The sequence below is a fragment of the Bos javanicus genome, chromosome 22, assembly GCF_032452875.1.
Source record: "Bos javanicus breed banteng chromosome 22, ARS-OSU_banteng_1.0, whole genome shotgun sequence".
NCBI classification, from domain to species: Eukaryota; Metazoa; Chordata; class Mammalia; order Artiodactyla; family Bovidae; genus Bos; species Bos javanicus.
In genome coordinates, this window is record NC_083889.1 from 51,645,018 (window position 1) to 51,655,616 (window position 10,599).

The 10,599-nt window shown below is 54.7% G+C and overlaps 2 protein-coding genes across 2 annotated transcripts; both read right to left on the reverse strand.

Moving 5' to 3' along the window:
- Positions 1-547: 547 nt before the first annotated feature.
- Positions 548-1,980, reverse strand: LOC133235437 (cathelicidin-1). Its single transcript, XM_061396960.1, has 4 exons — positions 1,768-1,980; positions 1,547-1,654; positions 1,326-1,397; positions 548-741 (listed from the first exon to the last, which is right to left on the reverse strand). Exons 1-4 carry the CDS (start codon positions 1,963-1,965, stop codon positions 652-654), a joined length of 468 nt encoding a protein of 155 aa, XP_061252944.1. The 5' UTR covers positions 1,966-1,980; the 3' UTR covers positions 548-651.
- Positions 1,981-7,094: 5,114 nt separating this feature from the next.
- On the reverse strand, positions 7,095-8,514 carry LOC133235435 (cathelicidin-4). Its single transcript, XM_061396957.1, has 4 exons — positions 8,284-8,514; positions 8,073-8,180; positions 7,864-7,935; positions 7,095-7,252 (listed from the first exon to the last, which is right to left on the reverse strand). The coding sequence occupies exons 1-4, from the start codon at positions 8,488-8,490 to the stop codon at positions 7,196-7,198; spliced, it is 444 nt and encodes a 147-aa protein (XP_061252941.1). The 5' UTR covers positions 8,491-8,514; the 3' UTR covers positions 7,095-7,195.
- Positions 8,515-10,599: the final 2,085 nt, after the last annotated feature.

Sequence of the window (10,599 nt, forward strand, 5' to 3'; positions counted from 1 at the left end):
TCAGCTAGAAAATGGGGAGCGGGCAGGACATGGGCAGTGTCTGATCAGAGGCAAACAGTGATGTGATCTGTGTGTCACTCACAGAGATGCAGTTCAGTCTCAGGGCTGAGCCTGCAGGTGCAATGCCCAGAACAGTCTCTGTGAGTGTTTAACAAGGTGGGAAGCCTGGCCCCTCGTGGACTGTCACCTCCATGCGAGCAGGAGCAGCATTCCCACCAGCACTGCACACACAGCAGGTCTCCTTAGGTCCTACTGGGTGTTGGAGGAGGAGGGCAGAGTGGGGCGGGTGAAGTGTTCGGGAGGCGCCCAAGGATGGAGACGCTGTCCTGGAGCTCCTGAGGCTACTGCTTCTCGCGTGGAAGGAACAGGGCCCTCACCCTTCTCTGTGTTCACAGGAGTGATCTCACACACACATACACTCATGGACACACACACAGACACATAGACACACACACACACGGGTACACACACACGAGACATGAAATAGTTCAAGATTCTTTCTTGATAACTGTGAGGAGAGGAGACAATGAAATTGAGACCTGGAGGATATCATGTCACAAGAATTTATTTTTCAGATCCAGTAGCTTGAGGCAGAGTAAGAAAACCCTTAGGACTCTTTACTGGCTTATGACAGAAATCTACAAGAGCTGATTATCTGCAAACCCTTATCACTACAATGCGACATAATCGGGCTGCCTGTGGTGGTGCCCATGGCTGCTTTGTAATCCTGATGCTCTTGTGCTGTGAAACAAGAAAAACACAGGTTGCTTGTTGGTACTGCATCACCATCAACCCAAGATCCCTCCCCACCTGGCCCTTCCTGTTTCAGGGTCACACCAGGATCCTCAGGCACAAGTTCACCTCTGGCTGTCATATTTGGAGCATGAGGTGGAATCCCCACACTCAGAAATAGATGAAGAGACTAAAGGAAGACAAGGGCTTCCCAGAGTCACAAGCCCATCCCAGCAAAGCTGGAAGAGAGCAGAGGTTGAGGGCTCGTGACTCTCAAAACTTTAGCACAGTCAGAATCCCTGGAAGTCCTGGGAAAAGACAAATGGTCAGACCCCACCCCAGAGTCCAACTCAGGTGGCCTGAGTGGGGCTGAGAATCTGCCTTTCTGACAAGTTCTCTGGGTGCGGACCCCAGGAGAGAACCACTGCTCTAAGGGACACACAGCCAGGACGGGAGATCTGGGGCTCGGGGAGGGAGGGGGCAGGGTAGGAGAGTCTTTCTCTGCCCTGGATGGGGCAGTGGGTCATTGGTCCAAAGGGAGTTCCACAACCCACCGGCACAGCAGTTCCCACAGTACAGAAGGGGCCACTTACATTATTACAGGTGATGTCGAAGTTACCCCTGACCTGGTCCAGGGTGACTGTCCCCTCACAGCGTTTCAGCAGCTGGAAGGGGAGGCTCAGGGTCAAAGTGGAACCACCCACCCCCAGGCCATAAGCTCCCAGCCTCACACCAGGGGCTGGGAACCTTGCTCGAAGCCCCCTGTTCAGCAATCTGGGAAGCAGCCTCCTGTGCCCCCAGCCCCCAGGCTCACCCCATTCTCCTTGAAGTCACACTGCTCCGGGGGCTGCTGGGTGGTCCTGGAGCACACGGTCTCCTTCACCCTGAAGCTCACCCGCTTCGGGCTGTCTGGGTCTTCATCCTGCTCGAGGATCAGAGTGGGGAGACTGGGCTTGGGCTCAGGCTTCCTTCTCTGCTCTGTGTCTCTGCTCCTCCACCCAGAGGGTCCCTTCCCCAGCCCCCTCCCTGACTTACATCCTGAGGAGGCTGGTCCAGCTCGAGAAGACGGTAAATGTTAGGTTCTGAGGATTGCTCATTGAGCTGATCCACAGCACGAAGCACGGCCTCCCTGTAGCTGAGGGCCTGGGCGCTGGCCGAGGGCAGTGCTAGCCCCAGCAGCAGCAGCCACAGTGACCACCGTCCCAGGGAGAGGCTGGCCCTCTGGGTCTCCATGGTGCCCAGTCTGCCTCCTCCCACCTGAGGGACCCTCCTTTTATGCTCAGCCTGGGCCTGATGCAAAGATTCAACCTGACCCGCCCCATCCCTGGCCTCCTCCCAGGTGCGAGGTGGACTTGACTCAGGCTTTGCTGTTGCTTCATTGGATTTCTGGGCAGTGGTCAGGGAGGCCCCTGTGCAAGGTGACGAAAGGGTTTCTCCATCTCCCTGACAATATCTCGGCCTCTCCTGGGGTCCGTGGGAAGTGTCACAGGCAGGGTTGCTCAAAGGGGTTGAGTCCTTGAGGAGAGGGAGGGACCAGGCACTGTCTACATCCCCTCTGAGTCCACACCATGGGCTCCTGAGGATCCGGGGTAAAGGAGTGTATTCAGCAGTCAGCCTCCACCTCTTGGCACTGCCTGGAACCCAGTAGAGGGTCACTTGACATTTGGTGAGTGGATGACAGTACTACATCTCAAGATGTACACACCAGCCAGTCCCTAGGTAGACACGGGGCACACCATCGTCTCTGTGTCCAGCCCTCATACAGTGAGCTCCATTTGTCTCCTCTCCTGGATTCCTCTGCATTGCTCTTCTCAGTCTAAAAATGTCCTGGCCCCAGAACCTACCAAACCTGGCCTATTGCTTTGGCTGCCTCTCATCTGCCCTGAGAAATGGTCATCTGCACGCTTCTTTGCTCTATTTCACCCTCAGGCCATCGCAGGCTGGACAGCCCTCCCTAAGTACAGGGGCCGCACTAAAGCCTTATCTTTATCTTCACAGGCTGCAGAGTCCATCTGTCCTCCAAACACTGATTCTCCCCTGTCGCTTCTCTCCTGGGTCCCCTCCTCTGTGGGTTCTGCTGAGTCTCCTCCAGGGAGTCTCCTCTTAGGAGGCAGGGCTGGCTCGGGTGCATCCGGGCTGCTTCTCCTCTCAGTTCTCACATGTTCCAGGGGCTATCCCTTCCCTTTTCAAGACACGAGTTCTCGTGCACACATGGCTCTGGGTTCAAGACTCCCATGAACACCCTGGTTGTCCGCACTGAGCTGTTGGCTGGGTGCTGCCGCAGGACCCTGAGCTGGAAGCCTGGGAGCCCTACCTGCTCCTTCTGCCTGAGGACACTCCTAGACCTCGTACCACTCCTTCCCTGGTCCTACCCCGTCTTCTCTCCTCCAACGGGGAGCCAGAATGCCCAAAGTCCTCCTCTGTGTTCCTGGCTCTCCCCTGACCACTGTCCACCCTCCATACCATTGTCTAGGGGGCTTCTGCAAATCACTGATTTGGGTATTTCACCCACCTCCTTGAGCCAGGGGCATTAGGGTCTGGATGCTTGGGTCTCTTTACTGTCCTCACTCCCCACCCTACAGGCCTCAGGTATTGGGTCCCAGGCCACCCCGATCACTCGGGCCCGTCGGAGCCTCCAGCTCATCTCCCAACTGTGCCTCTGGTCCCTCTGCTTGCCCTGGCCTTCCTCCTTGGAAAGGCATCCCTGATCTCTAAGAACACTCAGAATCTCCTCCTCTTGGCTCTCACAGCCCTGAGAAAGTTTCTTCTCATTTGACTCCATGTCCAGTCGTGTGGATGAGACACCAGGCTTGAGGGCTGGTGCTGGGTGGTAGAGAGAGCACAGATGGGAGCTATAAGCAGCCAAAGTGTTAGAGGGGCTCAGGGACCATGAAGCTAATTCTAATAAGGCTTGCCTTGGGATAGCCATGTGACTGGAGGCCAGGGGTAGCTCTTGGCATGTGTTGACCTGTGGGACTCTGGGCAGTTGGCTGGGGCCCCTCGGAAGTGGCAGCTGGATGGAAGGTGCTGGTTACACATCAGCCTTGGAGAGAGAAGGACAGGTGGGCCTTGGTGCAACCTGGTTACACAGCCCAGGTCTTGCCCCAGTGGCCTCTTGGTCAAGCTGTATCCTTTTCCCAAGTCAAAGAAGGAAAGCGAGGTGATTACAATAGAAAATTACTAGCAATACACATGGTTACTGGCTATTAGGTAAGCCTGAAACCCTCCCTGTGCTATCTTGCCTCTGGGCCTTTGCATTGGCTCACACTTCAGACTGAAGTCCCCTCCCCCATCCTCCCTAATTCTGTGTAGGGTCCTCAGTGTGGTCCTTGATGGCACCTCTCATGGTGAGGAGCATGTCTTCCATGCCCTGAGCAACCAGCTTTTCTGGCTTAGTCCTCACAGCCTGTTAGGGCTGAGGTCTTCTCAGGAAAGACAGCACAGCCCTTGTCTCCAGCCAGCATGTCCCCGCTCCGCATCTGAACCTTGAGACACCCGCATGCACGTTTCACCCCAACAAACTCTAGTAGGAGCCCTGATCCTGCATTGCCCCCTCCTTTGCTCCTCCCAGCCATCTTTCCTGTCCATGAGACTCTGGGGCAAGGAGAACCAGAATCCAGTCCCAAACAGTGCCCTCAGACCTCTGGGAACACCCACCAGCTCTCTGTGTAGGTCAGTTGATGAGGAAAATGAGACCCACAGGTAAACCATTCAATCAAGGACCCCCCTCACTAGGAAATGGCAGACTCAGCAGGGTGACCCGAACCCTCCCTCAGGGAGGCGCTCTACCCTGGGACGAGGTTAAACCTCACCCCAAAAGCCCTGGAACTGGCATTGCATCCCTGCTTTATGACTCACTGAGGAGGGAGCTGGGCTCTCATGTCCCTTCACAGGCAGTCACTTACACAGGCCAAGTGCAGAGGAGACAGAGTATCCCAGGATCTCCTGGGGAGGGGGAAGCTGTGAAGGCAGCTGTGAAGGGACCTGAGAGCCATTACCATCTACCTCCCACAGTCCCAACAGCTGAGGGTCCTCAGGGCAGCCGCCCACTGACAGGATTGAACAGGACACTAACAATGCCTACTGCCCAGAGCCCCACCCAGAGACCAGCATCCCTCTGGCCCGCCTCAACCAAAAGGGTCAAAACTGAACTGTCATCTCCCCACACACACATTTCGTACCTACCCCCAGGCACCGAGCAGCCCGGTACCGTGCTGTCACAACCCACGCCCGCATGGTCCAGCCTGTCAGGGCACCAACCTGCCTTATTTTGTCTTCAGTACCTCATCCCAGGCAGCCCCACACTCTCTCAGCCTCTAGAGAGGCTCCTCCCCCCTCTCGGGGCCACTGCCCTGGCCTGATGCTCAAAGCCATTAATGGAAGGACCTGATATTTGTTCTCTCAGGGAGTAAGAGGTCCAGGGATCGAAGAGCAGACACTCAGAAGCCAATCCCCTTAGAAGGCGCTAAGTAGGCCTGCAGACCTCCCTGCCAGGGACCACTTCAGCTCCCAGCTCTAGGATTCAGATGGAACCAATGTAAGCATCCACCCCTTTCTGCTATCAGTGGTTACCTGTACATGCTGGGAGCCTCCTCCGCAGCAAGGAACGTCAGGTAAATGCCAATGTAGAATATGAAAGGACGAGACTGGCCCGAGGCTACAGGTGGGAGGCCATGGGAGCAATATGGGCAATCATGAGGAACGACTGAAAACAGAGGTGACCTGCACAGATGTCATGTCATCCTGATGAGTGGTCCCTCTCTCCAGTGGGGCTGGGATGTGCCAGCGGTGATGGGCCTAATGTGGACCATCTGCCAGTTTCCATGGTGTAAACATTTTTTCCATGGCTGATTTCAAGCTACCAAGAGTGTAACAGCCAGCTCAAAAAACAAAACAAAACTGACCATTTCACACTTGGCTCTACCAAGCCTGGATCCTCGGGCACAGACACAACACAGCTCTGAGTTCCCTCAGTACGGCTTCCCCCCACAGCATATGACGATGTAGAGAAGACGCACAGGGATCGACTAACCTGTCTGCAATCAACACACCTGCTCACCAAGAGGAGACAAGCCTGACAGGTAACAGTAAATGCTCTGTGAGATCCTACCCTCTGTCCCTCTCAGACAGGGGACTATGTCTTGGTTCACAGTGGCCCAGAAGGGGACTTAAGGCAAGCCTTTAGAGGAAGGAGTTTGTTTGCGAGGTAATTCCAGAAAAAGCCAGCAAAGTGTAGACAGAGGAGTCAGGGCAGGATGAGTGAGAAGAAGACATGTCAATAAACAGGCAGTAAAGTGGATGACAGGAGCTCAACCCAGCTGGGGACCTCAGGCAGAGGTGTGATATGTTTGGAGGTGGGCCCCCGAGGGAGTGAGGAAGAGGAGATGTTTTTACCCCAAGTTCTCACTTTTCACTTTCATGCATTGGAGAAGGAAATGGCAACCCACTCCAGTGTTCTTGCCTGGAAAATCCCAGGGAGGGGAGCCTGGTGGGCTTCCATCTATGGGGTCACACAGAGTCGGGCACGACTGCCGTGACTTAGCAGCAGCAGCCCCCAATTGTTAATTGAAGGTGTTCCCTGATACAAACTCCATAGTGCTTCCTGTCTGCCTCAGAGCAAAGGTCAGCTAGAGAATGGGGAGTGGGCAGGACACGGACAGTGTCTGAAACACACAGGCAAATAGACATTGAATCTCTGTGTCACTCTGTCTCTCACGCCCTCGTGGAGAAATCTTCACCCCGATGAGCAGGATACTTCTTTTTAATGGTACACATTTTTATACTACGTGATCACTAAACACAAACCCACCCCTGACATCTGAGACCCAGCTGAAGAAACAGTATTGAGTCTAAATGCCACAGAAAAGCCAGGAGGGATGGGCTATTTCAGAATTCAGATTGTCGAGGGCAAGAGGTACGTCCTGGGCGTTGCACCTGCAGGCTTATCCCTGAGACTGAACTTTGTCTCTCTGAGTGTTTAACAAGGTGAGCAGCCTGGCCCCTCGTGGACTGTCAGCTCCACGTGAGCAGGAACAGCAGCCCCACCAGCTCTGCACCCACGGCAGGTCTCCTTATGTCCTACTGGGTGTTGGAGGAGGAGGGCAGGGGTGGGTGAAGGGCTCGGGAGGGACCCGAGGGTGGGGAGGCAGTTCCTGAGCTCCTGGGGCTGCTGCCTGCCCCATGCCCTCCTGGAAGGAACAGGGGCCTCAGGCTTCTCTGTGTTCACAGGAGTGATCTCACACACACACATGGACACATACACATAGATGCACACCATATGTGGGGGACCTCCCAGAGTTAGGGATATGGTCCTGATGAGTGGGAGAAGGGGAGACAAGTGAAATTAAAGCCTGGAGGAACCTGTTTTCACAAGAATTTATTTTCACTGTCCAGAAGCCCGAATCTGAACAAATCAGACACTTAAGACTCTTCCCCAGGCTCAGGATCTGACAGCTCTTCTCCATCAACCTCTGCGCCAAGGCCACCATGGCCATTTCCATGGTAGGATGACACTCTGGAGCTATGAAAAAGGAAGCCACAAGCTTCTTTTGGGACTGACTCATGATTAACACTTGACACCCCCCCAACACACACACACACCACACCTCTACCTTCCTGGGCTGCCCAAGGAGCCTTGCAACCCCAGGTCACGCTCTGGCCGTGACCCTTGGAGCATGTGGTTGAATATCCATACCACAGACAGAGAGGAAACTGAGGCCCACAGATGGCATGGGGCTTCCCAGGGTCACAAGCACATTCCAGCAAAGCTGGATGAGAGCAGAGGCTGAAAACCCATGACTGCAGTCAGTGTGTCATAAGCTGAGCTCAGTCACAATTCCCTGGAGGGCTTGTGAAAATCCAAATGGCTGGGCCCCACTCCAGTGTCAGATTCAGGAAGTCTGAGTGGGTCCTGAGAATCCATCTCATGTCAGTTCCCAGATGGGAACCCCAGTAGAGAACCACTGCTCGAAGGAAGGCAGCCCCAGGGCTGGAGACCTGGGGCTTAGGGAAGGAGGGGCCAGGGTAGGAGGGCCTCTGTCTGCCCTGGATGGGACAGCGGGTCATTGGTACAGAGGATGTTCCACACACTATCTTCCCTAGAACCCCCCCAGTCCAGAAGGGACCACTCACCTCATTACAGTTTAGGTCAAACTGGTCATTGGATGGGTCCAGGGTGACTGTCCCCACACACTGTTTCACCCGCTGGAAGGAGAGGCTCAAGGTCAAACTGGAATCCCCTTGGCCATAACCTCCTAGCCTCACCCCAGAGACAGGAAACCTTCCCAGAAGCTCCCTGTTCAGCTCCCTGGGAAACATTGACCCCAAGCCCCCAGCCTCACCCCTTTCTCCTTGAAGTCACACTGCTCCGCGGGCTGCTGAATCGTCCTGGGGCACACAGTCTCCTTCACCGTGAAGCTCACAGGCTTTCGAGTGCCCAGATCTTCATTCTGGTGACGGATTAAAGTGCGGGGGAAACTGGGTTCAGGCTCATTTTTCCTTCTCTGATCTGTCTCCCTGCCCCTCACCTAGACAGTCCCCTCCCCAACTCACATCCTTGGGAGGTGGGTCTAGCTCCAGGAGGCGGTAGAGATTAGCTTCTGAGGACAGCTCATTGAGCTGATCCACAGCACGAAGCACGGCCTCCCTGTAGCTGAGGGCTTGGGCGCTGGCCGAGGGCACCACTAGTCCCAGCAGCAGTAGCCACAGTGACCACCGCCCCAGTGAGAGGCTGGCCCTCTGGGTCTGCATGGTCCCCATTCTGCCTCCTCCCAGGTGAAGGACCCTCCTTTTATGCTCAGCCTGGGCCCTGATGCAAAGGCTCAACCAGGAGTCTTCCTGACTAGCCCCATCCCTGCCCTCCTCCCAGGGCCTGAGGTGGACTTGCCTCAGCCCCTGCTGTTGCTTCATGTGTTTTCGGGCAGTTTGAAGAGAGGCCCCTGTGCAAGGTGAAGAAATGGTTTCTCCATCTCCCTGACAACTTCTTGGTCTCTTCTGGACACCCTGGGGAGTGTCACCAGCAGGTTTGCTCAAAATGGTTGAGTCCTTAAGAGAGGGAGGGAGTCAGAAATCTGTCTTACACCTGCACACCTGACAACAGTTTGAAGGACTTTGCATGCGTGCGTGCTAAGTCACTTCAGCGTGTCCAACTCTTTGTGACCCCATGGATTGGAGTCCACCAGGCTCCTCTGTCCATGGGATTCTCCAGGCAAGAATACTGGAGTGTGTGGCCATGCCCTTCTCCAGGGGATCTTCCCCATCCAGGGATCAAACCCATACGTCTTACATCTCCTAAACCGGCAGGCGAGTTCTTTACCACTAGCTTCACATGGGAAGCCCTTAAAGGAGTATATTCAACAATAAATCTCCTGCTCAAGGCTCTTGGCCAGTAGGCACTCAGCAACTTTCATGAATGATTGACAGTATCATCATGTCTAGAGCCTAACTCCCCGCCGCCCCCCACCAAGCCAGTACCGAGGCAGGCATCAAGGCCACACCATCCTGTCCTATGGGCTCAGTTCTCAGCCAGTCAGGAGCTCGGCTCCATCTGTCCCCTCTTCTGGACTCTTCTGATTACTTTCTCAGTCATATATTTCCTATGGCCAGATGCCTGGGCTGTTACCCTGGCACCTCCCCAGCTAAGTATGAGGAAGTGTCATCTGTATCACGACCACAGTTCTTTGTTCTCTCTCACAGTGAAGGCAACCACAGGATGGACAGTCCTCACCAAATAACTAGGTTAGGTTAATGCCTTCTCTTTACGCAGTTTCTAGAGAGTATGTTCCTAGCTCTCCCTGACCACTGTCCGCCCTCCACACCATTGTCTAGGGATCCTGCAAACCACTGATTTGACCGTTTCACCTGCTGCCTTGAGTCAAGGGCAACAAGGTTTGCAGCTTGATGCTCGGTGTTGTCCTCTCCCACTGCCTGCAGGCCTCAGGTGTCAGGCTCCCCTGTCCATCCCAAACACTCAGGCACCTCAGAGCCACATGCTCGTCTCCCATCTCCTCCCCTGACCCCTCTGCTTGCCCTGACCTTCTTCCTTAGGAAGCCTTCACTGATGTCCAAGGAGATTCAGCACCTCATTTATCCTGGGTCCCGCAGCCTTCAGGAAGTCTCCTCTGATTTCACCTCAAGTGAATTCCTGTCCCATGCCCTGTTGGGACACCACGCTGGGGTGGCCAGTGTGCAGGGTTTTGAGAACACAGCTGGCTGAGAGGATAATGGACCAAAGCAATAGACGGGCCACAAGCCAAGAAAGAAATTCTTGTACAAGTTTCAGGAGGAATTGTCATGTAATTGTGAGTTCTGGGTTTGGTATTGGTCTCAGTTTTCCTATGGGACCCTTGGGGACTTGGCCAGGGCCCCGCGTAAGATGGCAGCTGGATGGATAGTGCTGGTTACACACCAGCCTTGGAGAAGGAAGGAGAGGTGGGCCTCTGTGCAACCTGGTTTCACAGTCCAGGTATTTCCCAGTGGCCTCTTGGTCAAACTGTATCTTTTTCCCAACTCAAATGAGGGAAAGGAGATGTTCACAGTAGAAAAGATTTGGCAATACACATGATTACTGCCTACTAGGTAAGGCTGCAACCCTCCCTGTGCCTTCTTGCCTCTGAAACTTTATATTTGCTCATAGTTCAGACTGAAGTCCTCTCTCCCATCTTTGCAAGCCCTCAGGATCTCACAGTGAGCCTCTGGGAGACCATGACATTTGAGCAGGAAGTGAGCTGAGCCCATCCAGACATCAACTTCCGGGAGGATGGAGGACTGGGCCCTTCGCACAAGGCCCACATACCTCCCTTTCCTGGGTGCCTCTGTGTTCCCTCCTCACGGACTGGCTTGTCCTAGCGGAGGTCTTCCGTCTTCCCA